The sequence below is a fragment of the Triticum urartu genome, chromosome 5, assembly GCF_003073215.2.
Source record: "Triticum urartu cultivar G1812 chromosome 5, Tu2.1, whole genome shotgun sequence".
Taxonomy (NCBI): Eukaryota; Viridiplantae; Streptophyta; class Magnoliopsida; order Poales; family Poaceae; genus Triticum; species Triticum urartu.
In genome coordinates, this window is record NC_053026.1 from 386,841,451 (window position 1) to 386,864,787 (window position 23,337).

General features: G+C 46.2%; 1 protein-coding gene and 2 pseudogenes across 1 annotated transcript; all 3 read left to right on the forward strand.

Moving 5' to 3' along the window:
- The first annotated feature begins 3,884 nt into the window (after positions 1 to 3,884).
- On the forward strand, positions 3,885 to 6,219 carry LOC125509209. The gene is made up of 2 exons (XM_048674123.1): positions 3,885 to 4,210; positions 4,502 to 6,219. Exon 2 carries the CDS (start codon positions 4,907 to 4,909, stop codon positions 5,945 to 5,947), a length of 1,041 nt encoding a protein of 346 aa, XP_048530080.1. The 5' UTR covers positions 3,885 to 4,210; positions 4,502 to 4,906; the 3' UTR covers positions 5,948 to 6,219.
- A 13,880-nt stretch (positions 6,220 to 20,099) lies between these two features.
- Positions 20,100 to 20,944, forward strand: LOC125507049 (annotated as a pseudogene).
- A 1,069-nt stretch (positions 20,945 to 22,013) lies between these two features.
- On the forward strand, positions 22,014 to 23,248 carry LOC125507050 (annotated as a pseudogene).
- Positions 23,249 to 23,337: the final 89 nt, after the last annotated feature.

Here is a 23,337-nt window from a genome sequence, read left to right on the forward strand (position 1 = left end):
AAATGTCATGCTTGTCCAATCCCTTAAATATCATTTGCTTTCTGTTCGCCAATTGGCTTCTGTTGGTTACGATACACTCTTTGGACTAACGAATGTGAAAGTCTTTAAGAGAGATACTCTCGAAGTGGCCTTTGTTGGAGAGTTGGATGGAAACCTTAACACGGTTGATTTCTCGAAAGAGAGCACATTCCATGCAACTTGTCTAATGGCCAAGGCCGACAAGGGGTGGTTATGGCATCGCCGGCTAGCCCATGTCGGCATGAGAAATCTTCAAGACCTCTTAAAGGGTAATCACATCCTTGGACTAACCAATGTCTCTTTTGAGAAAGATCGTGTGTGTAGTGCATGCATAGCTGGGAAGCAACATCAATCAAAGCACCCACCCAAGAATATTGTGTCTACTTCCAGGCCTTTGGAGCTCCTTCATGTGGATCTTTTTGGGCCTCCTTCATGGGATAGTCTTGGTGGGAAAAAGTATGGACTTGTCATTGTTGATGATTACTCAAGATATACATGGGTCTTATTCCTCAAATCCAAGGACGAGACGAAGATCACCTTCATTGATTTTGCCAAGCAAGCACAACACAAGTTTGACAAAGAAATCTTGGCAATAAGAAGTGATAATGGCTCCGAGTTCAAGAACTACACCTTGGAAGAGTTTCTTAGTGATGAAGGGATTGAGAATCAATATTCAGCTCCATACACTCCCCAACAAAATGGTGTAGCAGAAAGGAAGAACCGCACACTTGTGGAGATGGCAAGGTCCATGTTGGATGAATACAAGTCGCCACATAGTTTTTGGGCCGAAGCTGTCAACACCGCATGCCATGCATCAAACCGGCTCTTCCTCCACACTATATTGGAAAAGACTCCATATGAGCTCTTAACTGGGAACAAGCCAAATGTCAAGTACTTTCATGTATTTGGGTGCAAATGTTTCATCCTCAACAAAAGAGAACGGTTAGGAAAATTTCAATCCAAAACCATTGAGGGCATATTTGTTGGCTATGGATCAAACTCTCATGCCTATAGAGTCTACAACAATCCAATGGATGTGTTGTAGAAACTTGTGACATGGTGTTTGATGAATTTAATGGCTCCCATGGGGAGCAAGTTGATCTAAGTGATGTAGGTGAAGAAGATTCTTCTCAATATATCTTGACCATGGGTGTTGGTGCACTTCTTCCGATGGAACAAGAACCTCATGATGATGAAGAAGAAGATGGAAGCTTCACGCATCATCAAACTACTTCAACACCCATACCACCACAAGCTCCTACTGCTCAACCAATGCCCGTAGACCAAGTACAAGATGATGATCAAGTTGCTCTTCATGATAATCATCAAGAACAAGATCATACTCAAGGGCAAGAACAAGAAAGTGCAATCATTGATGATGAACCTCAACAAATGCAAGATGAAGAAGAAGATCTTCCACCACACATTAATGATCCATATGTTGAGGACGTGGATGATGGACATGAAGTTGAACCTCGTGAAACTCTTACTTCCATCATGCCTCGAGTGGCCGGTCGTGTTGATGTTGACAAAATTCTCACCGACATATCGGAAGGTAGAGTCACTCGTAAACATTTGACAAACTTTTGTGCTCACTTCTTGTTTGTGTCTAGTGTTGAGCCTCTCAAGGTACGAGATGCATTGATGGACAATAATTGGCTCGTTGCTATGCAAGAAGAGTTGAACAGTTTTGAACGCAACCAAGTGTGGTCATTAGTCAAGCGGCCAACTACCGAGCACAACGTCATTGGAACGAAATGGATTTTCAAGAACAAGCAAGATGAGAATGGTGTAATCATCTGTAACAAGGCAAGTTTAGTGGCACAAGGGTACTCACAAGTTGAAGGTTTGGACTTTGGTGAGACCTTTGCCCTCGTTGCCCGTCTTGAATCCATTCACATCTTACTTGCTTATGCTACCTTCAATGGGTTTACATTACATCAAATGGATGTGAAGAGTGCTTTCCTTAACGGTCCTCTATAAGAAGAAGTATATGTATCACAACCACCTGGGTTCGTTGACCCCGATCACAAAGACTATGTGTACAAACTTCATAAGGCTTTGTATGGCCTCAAACAAGCACCTCGTGCTTGGTATGATCATCTTAAGAAGTTTTTACTCGATGATGGCTTTGTGAGAGGGGTGATCGATCCCACTCTTTTTACTAAGAGGGACAAGGGTGATTTGATCTTATGCCAAATCTATGTAGATGATATCATTTTTGGTTCTCCTAACATTCATTTGTGCAAGAAGTTTGCGGCTTCCATGACCAAGAATTTTGAAATGTCACTCAATGCGGATTTGAAGTTCTTCCTCGGATTTCAAATTCAACAATATCAAGAAGGAATTTTCTTGTCTCAAGCAAAATACCTCAAGGATATCCTAGAGAAGTTTGGCATGTCTGATGTTAGTCCATGTAAGACACCCATGCCAACCAAAATTGTACTCACTGAAGACACAAAAGGTATCCCTTTCGACCCATCTAAATAGTGCTCTATGATTGGTTCATTGCTTTATCTTTGTGCATCTAGACCAGACATCATGTTTAGTGTATGCATGTGTGCTAGATTTCAAGCTTCCCCTAGGGAAAGTCATCATAAGGCGGTTAAGCATATTCTTAGATACCTTGTTCACACCCCAAAGTTGGGTCTATGGTACCCCAAGGATGCTAAGTTTGATCTCATTGGGTACACGGATGCGGATTGGGCCGGAGACAAAGTGGATCGTAAGTCCACCTCTGGTGCATGTCAATTTCTTGGACGCTCCTTGGTAAGTTGGTCCTCGAAGAAACAAAATTCTGTTGCTCTTTCCACTGCTGAAGTTGAATACATCGCAACAGCCAATTGTGCAACTCAACTACTATGGATGAGGCAAACTTTGAAGGATTACGGTATCACCTATAGGCATGTGCCTCTTCTATGTGATATTGAAAGTGCCATCAATATTGCTGAGAATCCCAAAGATCATACCGGTACCAAGCATACTGATATTAGGTATCATTTCTTGAGAGATCATGTGGAAAAGGGTGACATTGATATTGCTCATGTTGGCACAGATATGCAACTTGCAGACATTTTCACCAAGCCATTGTATGAAGCAAGGTTTTGTCAACTTAGGCGTGAACTTGGTATCTTGGAGCTTGATAACATTATGTGAAATCTAGTACCCATGCATGCATTTACTTCATGTCTTGTCTTGATGTAGGCATATATTTAGGGGGAGACATTCAACTCATGAGTACGCTCACCCTATATAATGCGTAAATAAAATCAACACTCTCAAAGTTACTATGACAAGTTCTTTTATGTCTATAGTACTTTAATATGATGGAGTAGTAATCTTGGGTCCAAAGTTCAAATCTTTGTAGTACCAAGTTATGTATACTCAAACATGGTGGCTTAGGCCACCGCTCTTCTTAATCGGTAATGTGTGTCTCGCTCATATTTTGTTATTTACTCTCTTTTGATCCTTGCTAAATTGAGTGTATTGGCCTTAGTATGTTGGTTGGTCTGTATCTTGCCTATCCTATGAAGATCATCTCCATGCATCTCCTCATGATCATCATCTTTATCAAAATTCTGATACAAAACTTTTGTGTCCACCGGACAGTCTGGTGAATTTACCGGACTGTCTCGTGCGGCTGTCTGGACCGTCGCGCGACTTTCTCAATCCTCTCTGATCTCCCCGGACAGTCCAGTTATTCTGCATGGACTGTCCGGTGTATATTTGCTACTGTTTCAAAAATTGCTCTGTTACGAGCTGACAGTCCGATACGCATGACCGGACAGTCCGGTGGCTACTGATTTCCCTTTGCACGTCTGCTGTTATGAACAGACTATCCGGTGCAGTTGTCTGGACTGTCTGGTGCAGATCGAGTCAACCTAGCTGCATCTTTTCTTTTCTTTTTTCTCTTTTTTTCTTTCTTCTCACATCTCGCTGCCCCCGTCTCTGCTTCCCCACAAATCAGCCGCTGCTGCTCCTCCCGCCCCGTCGCCCAGCCGCCGCGCCGCCAGTCTCGATCTCCGCCGCTGCCCTCAGCCGCCGTTGGCCCGTCGCCCCAGCATCCGGCCTAGCCGTCGCTGCGCCGCCGGCCTGCTGGGCTCGGCCGCCTCGTGGCTCTCCTCCTCCGGCGCCATGGCTCGGGAGAAAGCTTCGCTGGGTCATCGCAAGCTCCCGGCTGGTCGCTCGCGTGGTAGTTCTCTCTCTCTCTCTCTGTGATTCCTCTTCTCATCTTACTTAGTCTTTCTAGTCATCTTCATTCCACTCCAATCTTTCGGGTTTCAACATAATTTTCACTATCTGTGCTCTGCCCCCTGCTTCGGTATCCGACTTTGTATGCATATCTCGTAATTTTGGACTCAAAATGGTGGCATCCTGCAAGGGATTTGAGTGCTATTTTGGCCCCAAAATTTCAGAGCTTTCATATTAACTCACCTTCGGCATGGCCATATCTCATTCCGTTGTCACTTTATCTCTCTCACAGATGTGGGCTTCTCTCGGTGTGCCGCCTATGTGAGTGATGGTGATGCTCCCAGTGATGATCCTGCGAGTGATGGTTCTGAGTCCGATTTTGCTGCTGAGGCTAAAGGAGTGGCTGTGCCTCTTGCCAAGCAACCTAAAGGGAGCCGTGTTGTAAAAAAAACCTGCTCCTTCCACTGGCCCCAGCAAGAAGAAAAAGAGGGTTGCCTCCCCTCCTCCTACTGAGCCAAAATCATTCTGTATCACTCGTCCTGCTGCTTCTCCTAATCATGAGCCCGTTGATTACTCACACCACTCTTCTCATGCTCTTCAGCTTGTGCGTAACCAAACCAACCCCTATCGCCGGTGTCAATCTGTTCGCATCTATCGTCGGTTTCATGTTCACTATCAACAAGACATCTATGAGAGTATGTGCATGCATGTGAAAGTTCTTGAGTCTCAATGGGTGGATCTTGCTATTGTCAGGAAGAGGCCCGATGTCTTCGAGGGCGTGCTTGAGCTTCTCGAGTCCAAGGGACTCATGGATATCATTTCCTTTAAGCAGGATTGGTGTGCTGAGTTGATCATGCAGTTCTATGCAACTTGCTATTTTGGCAATGATCCCGATCGTACGGTGTTTTGGATGACTGATGGTACCCAATACAAATTCACCTATGATGAGTGGGCTGAGATTCTTGGACTAGATGGTTTTAATGCCCCCAGAAAGAAGCTTCATGAAACCGGCTCCTCAGTGAAGGTTGATGGTCTTGCATTACTTTATCCTCCACAGACTCCTTCATCTGAGTTTGGCCTTGCTTCCCTGATGCTTCCCAAATACTTTCACATTCATAAGATTCTGAGGCCGGTTTTTATTGGTAAAGGAGGAGACAAAGGCCGGATGTGGGACTACGCCCTGGATATAATGCATTTCATGGCCCAATCTGAAAAGTTCCATATCTTTGACTATATCTACAATGAGATTCGCAGGGCTACACTTGTCAAACGCTCTCTCCCATATGCCCCGTTCATTATGGCTCTCATTGTATCCTCTGCAACCCACCTGGGAGAGATTCACATGGAATGTAAGCACAATCCTTACAAGCCCCGGGTCGGTGAGGTTGACAAGGTCAGGCTCGCCAAGGCGACGGAGCCCGCTTTCACCAGTTCCTCTCATGCTGCTCCTCCCAAGAAAGTCTCCAAGTGGCAGAAGTTTGTTTCTCAAGGATTTTTGGCCTGTTTCACAAGTGCCCGCAACAATGCACTCGAAATTGAGCAGCTCAATCACCATCACAACTCCAAGTACATCGCGCTCAAGGCCCAGCTTCGTGACACCGGCGCTACACTCTCTCCCGACTCCGAGCTTGCCCTCGCTCTGGGTCGTCTGTCCGATGTCCCTTTCCCTCGTACTGGGTTTGAGGAGTACTTTGAGCCTCTACAGTCTGATGATTCCGTGGATGCTATGGCGGAGTGATCTTCAGTTGGTGACCATGTAGTTTCCTTCCCCCCCTTTTTGGTACTTCGATGCCAAAGGGGGAGAAGAGAATATTAGGTTGCTAACGCATTTTCTATGTGTTTTGCCTTGGTTCTTTGATTTATGTACGGCAAGCGCATAATTGGATCTTTAAGCCCATTTACTATCTAAGTGTTGGATGTCATGATATTCTGAACCATTCTATTATATTTGTAAGATCCACTTTGACTATTATCTATGTCTATGAGAGAAACTTGCTCTTTATGATGTTACTTTACTATGTCTCTCATATGTTTATATATATTTGTGCATGGGTTATCTTACATTCTGTTGTCATGACATACTCTATGCAATGTTGTCATGTCTTAAATACTATTTATGTTGGCATTGCATTAGTTGCATGATCCAGGGGGAGCTCTCCAAAAACAACAAAAATATATATGTGCATCTTACTCTCATTCAAGATCTTTTGTGCACATTCATAGGGGGAGCTTGTCTACATCATGCAGATTATGCTCTTATCTATTCATGTCATAATTTTTTAAGAGCTATGTGTGTGTTGTCATCAACTACCAAAAAGGGGGAGATTGAAAGTGCATTCATACACTTAAGATAATTTTGTTGTTGATGACACACATATTATTTGGACTAATACGGTTTGTCAAGTATATCCCAGGTATTAGTTCAAAGGTTGATGATGAATAGATGCTCGTCGACTTCCCCAAAAACATTAAGGAGCAAGCCGTGGATTCCCTAAGACTTAGAGAGTCCTTGAGCCTCCTTTACATTATGTTATTAGGGATCCCGCACTATTAAGAGGGGACGGTACCAAGGTGATGGATTAAGCTCATACACACATTTCACACACGGTCTCACATCTGATACACATTCACATATCTCATTTACACTCTCACATGTACATACAAAAATAGCCACCAAACATTCTTAGCTCACACATGTCACTCTAAATTTGTCTTGAAGTTTTCACTACCGGACTGTCTGGTCTTTTGGACCAGACTGTCCGGCCGCTCACAAAATTTGTGTCTACCTCTTCTAGATTGACCGGACTGTCCGGTCCCTCTACCAGACTGTCCGATGGCTCTGGTTCTGATGTTGATTTATGTCTGTTGTCACCGGACTATCCGGTCCCTGGACCGGACTATCCGGTAGTTCATATTTTTAGCACTCTGTACAGTCAACGCTTTGAATAGTTCTTTGACTAGACTGTCCTGTATAGATCTACCGGACTGTCTGGTAGTGCATTTTTGACTGTAACAGTTCATTTTGTGCTCTCACTATATATACCCCAAGTCATTTTCTTCTAGGGTTACCCTTTTGCGAAAACATCATCCACAGCCGCCTCACATACACCTCCTACTCTCTCAACCTTCATTCCTTTGATTCTTGGAGAGATTGTTGGAGAGATTCAAAGGGAAACCAATCAAAAGCAAGATCCACTCCTTCCCCACACTTTGACCAATCACTTTTGTGTTTGAGCTTGATTTGGATCCTTGGTGCTTGCCTTGTTACTCTTGGAGGTTGGAGACTCCTAGGCGGTAGGAGTTCTTTCGGTGAGGAATCGAGCATTGTGATTACCTCCGGAAAGTTTGTGAGGGTTTGGAGACCACCCCAAGGTCTACCACTAGTGGTTGAGAAACGCCTTCGTGGTGTTGTCTCAAAGAGAGAATAGGGTGAGCCTTCGTGTCGTTGGTGTGCCTTCGTGGTAACATCCACCCCTCTAAACGGTGACGTAGCTTCCCTCCAAGGAAGTGAACATCGGCATACATCCTCGTCTCTCGGAGTTGCGGTTATTTCTAACCCTAACTCTCTACTTGTGGTTACTTGTCTCTTAGCACTTACTTATATCATTTTGTGTTTGCTTACTTACTTATTTGTGTTACTTGTTTACCTTGCTTAGCTCTTAGCATCATACTTGCAATTGTTAGGCTCACTTTCATATTTTGCATTATTGCCTAAAATTACTAAGTCTCCCTTAATCTCTACCTACTAATAAACCAAGTATTGCTTCTGGTCGTCCGTCTAAACATTACCCTCGAAGTTGCCATATATTACCCTGTAACCCCCTCGATGCGACTATATCTCCCACGTGTCGAAGCACGACTTATAGGCATAATCGCATTGAAAGCAATGTCGCAAGTGAGGTAACCTTCACACAACCCAAGTAATACAATAGGGGAAAAAATACATAGTTGGCTTACAATCGCCACTTCACCCAATTACATGAATAAAGCATTACATCATACAGATACAATCAAGGTCCGACTACGGAACCAAATTAAAAGAAGAACCCCAAATGCGACAAGGTCCCCGATTGACCCCAACTGGACTCCACTACTGATCAACTAGAACGAAACAACACAAAGGACAAGATCTTCATCGAGCTCCTCCTGAGCCTGGTTGCGTCATCTGCACGGACTCATCGGCACCTGCAAGCTGGTTTGGAAGTATCTGTGAGCCACGGGGACTCAGCAATCTCGCACCCTCGCGATCAAGACTATTTAAGCTTATGGGTAAGGTAAATGTATGAGGTGGAGCTGCAGCAAGCGACTAGCATATATGGTGGCTAACATACGCAAATGAGAGCGAGAAGAGAAGGCAAAGCACATTCGAGAAAGTATGATCAAGAAGTGATCCTAAACAACCTACGTCAAGCATAACTCCAACACCGTGTTCACTTCCCGGACTCCACCGGAAAGAGACCATCACGGTAACACACGCTGTTGATTCATTTTAATTAAGGTCAAGTTCAGGTTTTCTACAACCAGACGTTAACAAATTCCCATCTGCCCATAACCGCGGGCACGGCTTTCGAAAGTTCAAAACCCTGCAGGGGTGTCCCAACTTAGCCCATCACAAGCTCTCACGGTCAACGAAGGAATAGACCTCCTCCCGAGACATTCCGATCAGACTCGGTATCCCGGTTCTACAAGACATTTCGACAGGGTAAAACTAAACCAGCAACACCGCCCGAATGTGCCGACAAATCCCGATAGGAGCTGCACATATCTCGTTCTCAGGGCACACCGGATTGTCCAAACTTCCGGTAGGCCAGCCCAGAATTGCCCCTGGTGGCCACCGGCGGCTGACAAGTTGGACCAACACTTAGAGGAGCACTGGCCCAGGGGGGGGTAAAATAATGATGACCCTCAGGAGCGCGACTCCCAAGGGAAAAGAAAAGGCTAGGTGGCAAATGGTAAAACCAATGTTGGGCATTGCTGGAAGAGCTTTACTTAAGGCGAACTGTCAAGGGGTTCCCATAATAGCCCAACCGCGTAAGGAACGCAAAATCCGGGAACATAACACTGATATGACGGAAACTAGGGCGACAAGAGTGGAACAAAACACCAGGCATAAGGCCGAGCCTTCCACCCTTTACCAAGTATATAGATGCATTAATTAAATAAGATATATTGTGATAACTCAACAAGTAAACAATGTTCCAACAAGGAACGATCGCCATGTTCCAACAAGGAACAAACTTCAATCTTCACCTGCAACTAACAACGCTATAAGAGGGGCTGAGCAAAGCGGTAACATAGCCAAACAACGGTTTGCTAGGACAAGGTGGGTTAGAGGCTTGGTTCAACAATATAGGAGGCATGATAAGCAAGTGGTAGGTATCGCAGCATAGGCATAGCAAAAGAGCGAGCATCTAAGCAAGCAAAGATAGAAGTGATTTCGAGGGTATGATCATCTTGCCTGAGATCCCACAAGGAAGAAGAACGAGTCCATGAAGAAGACAAACGGAACGTAGAAGAACGGGTCCTCACAACGCGACGTTATCGGAACCAACCCGAAGAAGCAAACACCGAAAAAGAAGCACACAACATAGTAAACAACCAACACATGAACATGGTATGATATGCGGGATGCGGTATGCGATGCATATGCATGATTTGACAAGGAATGATAGAATCTGGCCTCAACTTGGAAATCCAAGTGTGCCACTGGAAAGGTGAGATGAAATCGCTTGAAAATGATATAAAGATCACCGGAATCGGAGCTACGGTTTGGAAATGGCAAGCAATTCAAATATGGCACCGGTGTGCGATATACAGCAAGTAGCCATCTAAATGCAACAAGATGAACATGCTACAGCACCCAAATATGGCAACAAAATACATGGCAGGGATCCATTCATGATGCTTGACAAAAGAGGAACACTGAGCTACGGCCAATTCATCCATTAACAGGTTCAAACAAGCATGGCAAAAATGCATATGGTAAACAGATTTCAGACTTGGTGAAATTAACACTTGTCTGGAATCTCAGATCAGATAGCACTCTTTGGAGCAACAAAACTACATGCTACAGGAGCTGAACATGGCAAAGTAAAACATGGCATGGAGCTACTCAAAAAGCTTAACAAAAGTCCCTTGGTGACCTTGAGCCAAAAGGGATCAGAAAACACAATTGCAAGCATGTGAACATGGCAAAAACATAATCAGATTACAGACTTAGTGCAAAACTGGAACATGCAAATCAGATATCAAGTAGGCATGTTAACGAGCTCGATGCACTCACTACGGAGCAAGTCATGACAATCTAAGCATACACCCATCAAGAATACACATTATACAAGCTAGACATGGCAAGAACAATAACATAGCATGCACGGATCAACTACAACATCCTCGGCAAAATCGCTAATAAGTAGACAATCTGCCCAGATTCACGAAATAGCAAAAGTAGAGCTCGATTGACTCAAGCTAGGGTGCTCCATAATTGCAAACAAAGACATGGATGGATAGAGCACTACAAGATTAACAAAACATCCTTACTGATCATCCTCAAAAGAGGCACGGATCACTAGGAAACAATATGAACATATGGCAATAAGAGATAAACAGATCAAGGACTTAGTGGAAATGCTAGGTCCCTGAAATCAGCATTACCAAGTGCCTCACTTGGCAAGCTTGTGCTAGTCACCACACACATAACAAAAATACATGGGTTGAACCTCTGGAAAGATGGCAAAACCCTTAACAAAACATATATAGAGCTCAGGGGCATATCATGCACACAATAATCATGGCAAAAATGACAAATATCTAAATGGAGCAGCAGATCTGACAATTATCTCAACTAGCCCTCTTCTAACAGCATTTCGGGCATCAAGATGAACTCAAATGAAAATTATGCAATGAGATGAAATGATGTACTCTCTGAGACGAACATTTTGATATGCTATATGCATGAATCGGAGCTACGGATGCAAAGTTACGGCATGAAGAACATGGACACATGAATCTGGGAATTTCGGGGACTTAGGAAAAATATACCCTCTGAAAACAGATCTAGGGTTTGGCACGGAAACCGAGGATGGTCGGGAGCTCGCCGGAGAGTCGCCGGACTTGGCTGGAGAGGAGCAAGGAGGCCGGAGAGGAGGGCCTAGGCATCGGATCCGGCAGGGTCGGCAGATCCGGCGACGGGGCGGCGTACGGCGGCGACCGGCGGGGCGGAGCAGCGAGGGCGACCGGCGAGGCCGCGCGGTGGAGGCGGTGGCCGGGCGGTGGCCGGGCGGCGGCCGGAGTTGGCGGTGGCGGCGGGGAAACGCGCCGGCGACGTAGGCAGGGAGGCGGGCGACGTGCGGGGTCTCGGGCCCGGTCGCGGCTCGGGCGGGCCGGCCTCGGGCCCCGCGGGCCGGCGGCGCGCGCGGTGGAGAGAGAGAGGCGGCGAGGCTGAGGTGTCGCGCTGTGGTTGGGCGAGGCGGCGGAGGAGCTGACATGGCGCGACGGGGTTGGTCGATGCGACGTGTCCGGCGGACATGTCCGGCGTGGTTGGACATGTCCGGCGGCGCGAGGATGAAGACGCTAGGGTTTGACCGCGAAATGATCCGAAATTTCGGGGAGGGGCACATATTTATAGGTAGAGGGAGCTAGGAGAGTCCAAATGAGGTGCGGTTTTTAGCCACGCGATCGTGATCGAACGACCGAGATGATGGAGAGGGTTTAGGTGGGTTTTGGGCCACTTTGGAAGGGTGTTGGGCTGCAACACACACGAGGCCTTCTCGGTCCCTCGGTTAATCGTTGGAACATCAAACGAAGTCCAAATGGTACGAAACTTGACAGGCGGTCTACCGGTAGTAAACCAAGGCCGCTTGGCAAGTCTCGGTTCAATCCGGAAATGTTTAACCCCCACACATGAAAGAAAGGTGGAAATGACCACCGGAGAAGAACGAAGCGCCGGAATGCAAAACTGACAACGGGGAAAATGCTCGGATGCATGAGACGAATACGTATGCAAATGAAATGCACATGATGACATGATATGCAATGCATGACACGCAAGCAATGACAAGGCAAAAATAGCGAATAACTGGACAACACCTGGCACATCGGTCTCGGGGCATTACATACCCGCTATGCCATCTAAACGGAAAACGATTCGTTTTTTATTAAGACACCGTCGCTATAAGTGTTTTATAGGTACGATACCCATCATTTAGCACATGTGAGCTGGTGGCGTAGTGGCAACAGCCTGTTTCTCCCACTCGGAAGACCAGGGTTCGAACCTTGTGTTCACCGTTTTTTTCACCCACCTCATCCCCCCTGAATGTCTTCATGGGCCGGCCCGCGGGACGCGACATCTCTATTTTTCTTTATTTTTTTGTCTTTTCTTTTCTTATTTCTGTTTCTTACTCTCTTTTTTGAGTTAATTCAAGATTGAATTTTTTTAAAAAGTTGCAGATTTTGGAAAAAATGGTCGAGAAATCATAAAATGTCTACGAATCTTAAAAATGTTTGAAAAATCATAAAATTTTCGTGGTTTCAAAAAATGTTGGTAATTTTACAAAGATTTTGGAAAATTATAAAAAAATTACAATTTGGAAAACAATTGTCGGGAAATAAAACCATGTTCTTGATTTTGAAAAAATGATCATGTATACAAAACATATTCGCGATCACGAATCTAAAAAAATATCCATGAAATTTTAGAAAATTCTCAAAAAAATCAACTTTTTTGCGAATTTTTCACTAATTTTAAAAAACCATTGATTCAAAAAATGTTCAGGAATTTAAAAAATATTCATGTGTTCAATAAATGTTCGTCTAAACAAAACAAATGTTTACGAATTTTAAAAATGCCCAATTATTTAGAAAAAATGTTTGTCAATTCCAAAAACTTTTTGACGTTTCAAAAGTCTTTTATGTCTACGTTTTGATCAGTTTTTGGAAAGTCTTTATATGTCTAGGCGTTGGGAGTAGTTCGTGGTAGATGAGATTTATTTTAAAAGTTTTAAACATTTTCTTGCGCTACACAATGACAAGTGTGTCATGCGGTGGCAAGCTCATTGTCTTGGGATTTACCATGTCGAATGCATTGTGATCATGTGGACATCACGTCCATCATCAGCGAGAGTCGGAAGAAAGGTAAATGGCAAAATGATGAGCTACCGTGTTAAAATAAAGGATGTTGATTGAGTCATACTTATTTGACCAGAGTGTAATTTCTGTATCTACCGTTGCAACGCACGGACATGTTTGCTAGTCTCTCCCTAATAATAAAGCATGAATTGACTCCGTGGGTTCACCGTCACAATACGCTTCTGCCCCGTTGTAATACAATTTTACGATTCGAACCAACGATATTCTCTCTGGTAGCCTGCAATGGAAGGAACGTGATGACCAACTGCGACAGGTAATTTTTATCTACAAATTCGAGTTGCGCTCTATTTGTATATGATCTTCAACCTGTAATTATATCAGGATTGGGCCTGGGCCATTGCTCTAGGGGCTGGGCCACGTGCACATGGCTTCATCAACATACAAAAAATAGAGCCCAACCTACAGTATTAATGTCTTTGGATATTTCATGTTGAATAATCCCACATGGCTCCAATCACATTATTTTCACTAATTTATATATGTTTAACAACATTGTATGGTGTGAGCTAATTAAAAGGACTCCTTCACATGGAAGAGGGAAGTGCTTTGGAGGCTTGGAGGCTGCATGATACATGGGATATACTGAAAATTTTCTTAAGAAGTTGTGGCTCATAGGTGATGCAAGAGGTGCTTTGGTTGGGCTTAATATTGATGCAAGAGGCTCATGTGTGCATGCGTGCAATAGTAGGCTGGGATACTTCAAAGAATTTGTGGCTTTGTTGAGAAATGGAATGATGGAACTTCAACGAAGTTGTGGCTTCGTTGAAAATGATGGAAGCGGTGCTTGATCGTTGCGTGCACACAATATATGCATGCACAGTAGTGCAAAAGGGAAGCTATAACGAATATTAGTATTCGTGCATGTGTCCGGTACTTTTTTTTGCGGGTGATGTGTCCGGTACTTGAGAAAGTGCAAAGTCGGCGATCTCTAAACTGCCCACAACACCGGCTTGATACATGAAATTTGCACCATTTTTTCATCTTCTCCGCTCTATTTTTTAAAAAAATGCAGCTGATATGTGTTTTCTGTAGAATTTGGCGTGCAACCCCCTGTCACCAGATGAGACAGTCCGGATGCTACACTGTTCATGCCAACCGAAGACATGCCCTGTTTCAACTTTCGTCCGGGCTCCACGCTCATTCACTCCAACACCAGAGATAGAGATCAACATCACGAACGGTTGTGGACGTCTTTGCAATGCCGTTTTCAACACCTCAACTCTGCGCTCATCCATGCCGGCACTATCTTCGAACCGCATTGTCGTCTGATTCATCGCAACCGTGTTTGCTCCGATCATAAACATGCTTACATGTTGCATTCAAGTAGGACGGTGTAAGGACACATTTTCTCCCGTTGCAACGCACGGGCATGTTTTGCTAGTCTATCCCTAATAATAATAAAGCACGGATTGACTTCGTGGATTCACCGTCACAATACGCTTTTTTCCTGTGAATTTACATTTTCATTTGAATTTAAAACATATATACGAGGTGGTACTAATTCTGCTAAAAAAACGACTCAATCGCTGCTTTGTGCTACGTCGTACCTCCAACTTCGCACGCTAGCCATATATTGGGCTGATATATGCTGATGGGCCTCTTCCCAGGCTTCATTGGATACGATCCAAAAATCAGCAGCGTGTGGGGATGTACTCTGGTCTCCACGCCCCGAACCAGCTCACCCAGGTTCTTTGTCTTTCCCCAAAAAAACCCAGGTTATTTGTCTAAAAAAACTAACCCTGATAATGATTGCAACTTCTGGCGTATGATGATATGCGTGGCATGCTCCTCAGGGTAGCTCCTTTTTTTCATGCACGCGCATGCACGTCCTTCTTTAAGTACTGCAACTGCAAGCATTTGATTTGGAGCTGCAAACGTAAATCTTTTCATTTCTCGGCATTTTTCCTGCTATAATTTTTTTTGAAAATATACCTGCTTGATCTACGTGCAACTTCGCTCAAGTTTCACTGCTTCAAACGGCAAACACTACACTGCAAGCGGCACGCGTCGCTGTAAGGTCGAGTGCCCAGTGTGTCTAGCTTGAAACACGTCAATGTAACATCAGTCTCCGCTGTCCTTTTTTCTATTGGCAATTCGGACCAAAGTGCTGCAAAATTATTACATGGACGCTGGAAGGACGGTCGTTTGTCCTACCAGTTGGATGAAAAACACTGCAAAGGCGACCACGTGGAAGTTGCAAGGATGACTGGCGATGCTACAGGTCGGACGCATGTCATTGCAAGGTCGTTTTATGATTATACATTTCTTCTAGATATGGACATGGACCTTCTTGTAGCTACCAGTTGGCAGCGTCTGAACGCTATCGTGATGTTTTGATGGACATGCTATTTTTTATTTGATCTTCTTGCAATGCACGGCATATGCACTATAATAATAATTATTATTATTAAAGTCATCAATTGCTTCCAAACTTATAAAATATGACCCACCAATGTCATCTATAAGTTGACAAAAACATTTCACACTGGGGAATCCCCTGCCTGGGCCATCCCATGCAGTAGTGATCTCCTATACTGCGCTCTGCACGCAGCGAGAAGACACGGCGCTCCAATTAGGGCCGGCCCATGTGCGGGCGGTCCGTTTTTAAATTTCGTTTTTTTATTTTTATTTTTTCTTTTCCATTATGATTTTTTCTCCTTTAAATAATTTGATACTTAAAAAAACCTCCAAAATTTTTAAAAAGAACTTTTAAGTAAATTTTTGAATAAAGCATAAAATGATTGTGTCGCATATTCAAAACATGTTTGCAATTTTTAAAACAAATGTTTGGGAAATCAAAAAATATTATTTTTAAAATTTTGTTTATTACGAATTATTAATGAAATTGAACAAAATGGTCGCCAAAATGTTATCGGTGATGCAGCAAAATGTTGTCATGCCCATTGAAGTTTATGATTTTTTTCTCCCGTTGCAACGCACGGGTCCTTTTGCTAGTCTCCCTAATAATAAAGTACGGATTGACTCCGTGGGTTCACCGTCACAATACGCTTCTTCCCATGAATTTACGCTTTCAGTTTGATTTAAAACATATATGCCCCTAATAATAAAGCACGGATTGACTCCATGGGTTCACCGTCACAATACGCTTCTTCCCACGAATTTACGCTTTCAGTTTGATTTAAAACATATATGCGAGGTGGTACTAATTCAGGGAACCATCTGTAGGTTCGTCCGCCGTCAAAATTTCCGTAGGTCACTGTTGTTTTAAGTCAGTTGGACTTCTCCTGATCCGTCTGGCCTCAGCCCACCAAACCCAGCCCAGGCAAAACCAGATCAACAAGGGTACCGAAGAGAAAGAAGCAAGCATCGTCCGTCCGTATATACCTTATATTATCGATCTTGCGCTCGAAGCCACACCTGTAGAAAGTCCCAATATAATACGCTGCCATGACTTGCCGTGAAGGACACAAACACAACCAGCCACGCACAACCCTCCTCCAATAAATACAGCCGCAACCAAAGCCTCCTCTTCTACTTCTTCCAAGCCCGTAAGCCTATGCCGTCGATCTGGGTGGGATTGACTTCCATCGACCCATGACACATCGTGTCATGCTGCCAGACGGCGAGCACTAGACACACCAAGCCGCTCATTCCAGCGTACCGTCTCGGCGACCTAACATGAATAGGCACACGAGAATATACCGTGGAGCTCGGCGATGAGCATGGAGGCACAGAGTTGGCCGACCGCCAGCATCAACGGGTGACGAGCCCTCCTCCTGCACCATGATATACATATTCGCCTGCTTAATTTTGCATCCCACTTCACAAGAAATCATCATCGGTGGCGACAATGACTCACCAGAGACCAATTAACATGCGGAGGAAGGTGTTTTCATTTTGCTTACCTCTGATGCCGTTGCAAAATTCCTGAGGGCGGGCGTGAGTAGGGCGCCGCCGTGGGAGAGTGCAGGCAAGAATACTGTGCAGTAGCAGGATGGACTGGTCGCCCCAGCCAATATTGGCACTTGGTTCTCCAACGGACAAGCTTCGGGGTCTACACCCTCATATCGTTGTCCTGCCCGTGACCAGAGTGCTGGAGGAGAACATGCCTAACCTTGCCGGCGAAGAAGGCGAGGGTGTGCCATCGAGAGGCGGGAGGCTGGGGTTGTATAAGGTCCCTGCAAGGAAATTCAGAATTACATCGTACTACTTGCGTCCATACAAAAACCTGAGACATAGATTGGATCATCTAATCATGGTAGGAGCGCGTGCGGTTACAGGAGGGCACTTGGTAGCAAGGCCCTTTCAGGTAGACGGCCAGGAGGCCGACGGCAGGGTCGCCGTGCCCGACAGCGACCTTGGCAACCTCCATGGCACAGGGCTGGCGGCTGGGCCTCGCGCCTTCTTGTACATCACCAAATAGCCGATGACGACGATGATGCCGAACCCCATCAACGCCATCGTCCCAGCCCTGTGCGGCAGTCGGCCACCTCGCGACCTCCACTGGGTCGCTGCCGTGTCCGATGTCCACGTCAGCGACCTATGTGGCTGAAGTGCTGGGCCTTGCCTTCTGGATTCTTATAGAGCACTAGATAGCCGATGACACCGATAATGCATGCCGAACCCCATCAGCGTCATCGTCCCGAGCCTGTACATCAGGCGGTCACCTTGCTGGTGCAAGACCTTCCGTGGGACGCCACCGCGGCTGGCTGGCGCGACGTCACTCCTCGGTGCCGGCCGCTCTTTTCCATGCGCATGCATGTGTCCTCCTTTCGCTTGTCACTGGCATGTCCGTGCGGTCATGCTGTATTGTGCTGTGGAGATATGGAGTTTGTGTGAATCCGCCGTCATGAGATGGTGTACTATGCAACACGTAGTAGGGAGTAGGGACATGTGTTGAAAGCTTGCAGGCGAGGCAATCGAGGCGACGCCAGGTTGTGCCACGTGCTCTGTGAGAGATAAACATGCATGTGACTTTTTCATTTTGTTGTGAGTTATCCAAACAAACAGCCGTCCATTTCTTTTCGACAGAGTTTGCCTTTCAGTTTCTATTTTCTATCATGATTGATGCATCGTACAACTCTACACTATAGGAATCAAAAACATCTCCAAGCAAAAGAGAGACGAATTGTTAGATAATTTTTTATTTATAATATAACTAATTTGTCAAAGGTCAATAAATACTTCAAATTGCCTTAATCTTTTTATCTCCGAACCACATGCTCACGTGTCATTGTACACGACTCGAGAAACATACTGATTGACGAAGCATTCTTCCTTGGGACACCATAAAAATTGCATAGTGGAAGGTGGCGACTGGCACGGGCAGAAGGCCTACTTTGCGACCATCGCCCTGGCTCGCGCATGATAGTGACCGTGAGGTGGACATCAAGTATAAATTATATAACCTCACCTTCTACCTCGACAAGGACGAGCTTAGCAACAACTTTATCATGCACGATATAAGATTATCTCTACTGCCTCAGCTACCATATTCATCCGCCTCAAGGTCGCAAAAGATCCAAAAAAACAGATGGTAAAGGCGATGGTCGTGACCTCAACCGACACCAGTTCGTTCGCCCAGTCCAAAAGCAGTCAGCCCCCGAGCTATGACGCGTGCATATCTCCATGATCCGGCTTGCTTCATGAAAACTGACATTCGTTCTTCAATGAAGCACATGCATCTCGATCAATGTTTGATGCGGCCATCACAATGTCCTTCTGACATGAACTTTCCAATTCATTTTGTTAGGCTCTTCCTTATGAGTTCGGATCAATGAACCTCAGTATGATAATAGTACGTGTTTGAGCGTAGATCCATTCCAAAATATTTTTTTATCTCCCTTTGCAACGCACGGGCATATGTACAAAACCAACTAAAATTCTTGTGGTTGAGGTATTATGCGCTACCGCTTTAGCAGTACATAACCAACTAACATTCTTTATAAATAGCAACAAACAGTTTTCATCTCCAAGCATATTCGAAAGCGAAAACACTTTGTATTGTTTATCAAAACTGTATGATGAGATAGTTCAGAGTGTTGGACTAAAATTGGAGAACACAAGTTTATCAGAAACAATAAGAATTTGTCATCAAGGATCTAAGAGCTCTCGAAATACATTGTTCTCCTCTTTTGATTCTCCTTTCAATACATAAGATTGCAGACTCTGGTTTATGAGTACAAGGATGAAAATAACCTTAAATACCATAATGCACCTCTGTTCCATTCGATTCAAGGTGCAATAATGTACAGACCATTAATTATTACTCCCTCCTTCCGGAAATAAGTGACGCTGTTTTAATTCAAAATTGAACTAAAACAACATCACTTATTTCCGAATGGAGGGAGTATATGATTTATTTATCTGGTTGCTGCATCCCTTTTATACATCAAAATCAGTGTTCTACAATACTGATTTATGTTGGTTGGAAAGAGGATCGCAACAGAGGCACAATAAACTGCCGGCATATTAACATCATATTGGCGATCTTAAGTAGGTTGTGCCTCATTTTTTTGCCCGGTGCAACGCACGGGCATTTGTACTAGTCTATCCCTAATAATAAAGCACGGATTGACTCCGTGGGTTCACTGTCACAATACGCTTTCGCCCAGTCATAATACGTTTTTACGATTCGTGTAGACAAAATCGTAATATAAACGAGGTGGTACTAATTAGCTCTAGCTAGATTGGTTGGTTGATTCGTGTCAGCAGGCGCTCTCTTCCGAAAGTCCACCGATTACGTGGCCTCGACCTCGTTGCTATCAGCAGTGGCAGCAAGCATGCAGCGGCAAGGGGAGTCCGGCGAGGACATCGTGATCGTGGGAGCCAGGCTCACCGGGCTCGCCGCCGCGCTCGGGCTGCACGGGAAAGGGGTGAGGAGCGTGGTGCTGGAGTCGTCCCCGGTGCTCCGGGCCTCGGGGTTCGCCTTCGCCACCTGGCCCAACGCCTTCCGCACGCTCGACGCCCTCGGCGTCGGCGACTAGATCAGGAAGCTCCACCTGCACATCCAAGGGTTGCGCGTCATGTCAGCGTCCACGGGTGAGATAGCGAAGGAAGTGGACTTCAGGGACGAGTTCCGCTGCGTCAGGCGGGACATGCTGCTGTAGGTCCTGGCGGCGAAGTTGCCGACGGGCACCATCCGCTACTCCTCCAGGATCGTGTCCATCGACGACGGCGACGACGACGGCGCCAAGATGCTCCACCTCGCTGACGGCTCGACTCTCCGGGTAAAGGTGCTGGTCGGCTGCAACGGGATCAACTCCGTGGTGGCAAGATGGCTGGGGCTCACCAAGCTGTCGGGCGCTTGGCCACGCCGGCCCTCGCGCGTCCCGACGGCCATGGTTTCCCGCCCAAGTTCTTGCTGGCCGGCGTGCCCTGGGCACTTGGGCGGCAAAACGGCTCGTGGTGGCACGGCGGCACGATGGTGTGTGCGACGCGGCCTTGGCCCATCGCAGTGGTGCCAAGAACGCGATGCTCGCGGCCAGGTAGGCCAAGGCGCGTGGGCTGTTTGGGAACGCGGTTGCCGTTGATGCATGGTGGTGACGGCCAGGAGCGGTGCAGCGACTCCTGCAGGCAGACGTGTGATGCTCGCGACAGCGCACGGGAGGCGGAGGCATGCGAGTGAGAGCCGGCGATGCGCATCAGATGGAAATGGCATTGAGGCTCGGCACCGGCACACCAGCGGCAGCCAGCAACGCAGCGAGCGGTTGCATCGAGCCGTGATGCGAAAACCAGCATTCCAGCAGTTGCCTAACAGCCCGAGCATGCACTGCTGCGGAGCCAAAGCACGGCGGCGAGTGCAACCTGTTCGGGAACGGCTGCACGCTGGCTAACACTCGAGGCAGCTCCCAAACAGTAATATTTCTACATATATTACACACGTATTTTATTTATTTCTCTTCACAATTTTTTAATTTCATCGTACATATAGCAATGTATGGATATGCACAGTGCCAATGCATCTGATAACAACGCAAGTCCCTCCCACTGCATGTTGTATTTTTTATATGGATTACATAGTTCTGCAAGTGCACATATATATGCCAACAAAGCTAGCTTATATTGGATTTTATTACTATTGTGCTCAAGCTATAGTATGAAGCTTTAATTAGCACTTAATTACTCTTCTTGCTATGCTTGCAAAGGTAGAGGGATCATGCCTCATATGCAGAGTTGCGCCACATATGCAGAGTTACGTATACTTAAGAATCAGGTGCAATTTCATCGTATTTTCATTTACTTTCTACAGCTTCTTCTCCGAGTGCATATTTAGTGTATATATGTAGAACAATGACATCTATGCTGATATGTGTATGCAACTCTCCTTATTTTGTTGGTTTCTACAAGGGTCTATCACAATTTTGTTTTATTTGTCTGGGGTGATTTATTTCCCACTGCTTGTAATTTGTGGTAGAGAAATTGAGAGGGAGGCCCCATTGTGAGAGTTTGCAGTTTGTGTGTTGATGTTGCTTGCGGTGGTGAATGGAAAGCCGGTCATGTAGCCGTCTGTTGCGTAGTTATGTGCCGATGTTGCTCGCAGTGGTGAATCGGAAGGCCGGCCGTGTAGCCGCTTGTTGTGTACCATGGTGGCAGTGGTCAGCCTTGTGAGGAGGAAAGAGAAGATTGTCATGTAGATCAGTGGGTAGCAAGAGTTTCGCTCTGATCATGTGCCCCTCAAGCACAGGCACGCGAAGATGGACGACAATAAAATTGATCATACGGTTACGGCTAAAAGTGTAAGTGGTCAGGGGGAGGGGGGATTGAGGAGAGATGGCATGGAACTGACCAAAGTAAATGGGAGGGAACCGATGAGTGGGGGAGGGATGCATCGGTGATGGAAGATGTGACTGGTTGCTGAATTGCTAGCTAGGAGAGCAAATCGGCCAGTTGTGGTTCATGAAATTTGTGTTCGCTCCGTAGAAAAGCACGAGCATAGAATATGTATACCCGTTGCAACGCACGGGCTCTTTCCCTATCTCTTCCTATTATATATTATATATATATATTATATTTATATTTATATTTATATTTATATATATAATACGCTTTCTTCTCATATTATAATACGCTTTTACAATTTGTATAGACAAAATCGTAATATAAACGAGGTGGTACTAATTTCCGTCCGTCCGTCAAAACTTCCATAGGTTGTCGTTGTTTTACATACAGCCCAGCAAACCCGAACCGCCGGTACGTGTGTGAAAAGAAAAAACCAGCCACCCGCCTGCGCAGCGGAGCCTCGCCATAGATCGTGCGCGCCATAAGAGCTCGCCCAGCTCCGAGCGCTTCCTCGGCGCATTCCTCCCCCGCGCGGCCGCCGGCGACCAACCCGCCTCGGCGGCCTTCGAGCTCGACGTGGACGACCTCTTCGGTTCTCCCGAGCGGCCGCGACCGCAGCCGCGACGCCGGCCCTTGCTCATCTCCTCCATCTGCGCCGCAACCCCTAGCCCCCCGCGCCGCCCGCCGGGGGCCATCCTCGAGGCCCTCCCCGAGCGCCTCGGGCCTCTCTCGCCGCCCCCGTCTGCTTCATTCGTCTCGACATCCCCCGCATCTCCGGCGATGGCCCTTCCACACATGATCCCCGCCATCCCCCGCCCGGTGCCGTCGCCGGCGATGCACATGCCGCAATGCGCGCCGATGAATGTGCCAGCGGCGCGGATGCGGCGACCGACGGTCGAGGCGTTCGCAACTTCACGAGTGAAGCAGATGAGGACGACTACGACGTGGAGATGTTGTCGCCGCACGAGATGGTGGCGCGCTCGCCGGCGTGGGAGTCGCCCATGACGACCTTCTGGGTGCTGGAGGGCGCTGGACACACGCTCCCATGACGACCTTCTGGTTGCTGGAGGGCGCTGGACACACGCTCAAGGGGAGGCACCTCCGCCAGGTACGCAATGTCGTGTGGTGGAAGACCGGCCTGCTTGATTGATCCATTGCGTTTGCATTTGGTAGCTGCCTACAGCTATTGAATTTGTGTGTTTGAATTATCGCGTGATCAAGTGGCTACACCTGTAAAAT

Coding starts and splice junctions, on each gene's coding strand:
- LOC125509209 (XM_048674123.1), top strand. CDS start 4,907: ATGTGCATGCATGTGAAAGTTCTTGAGTCTCAATGGGTGGATCTTGCT.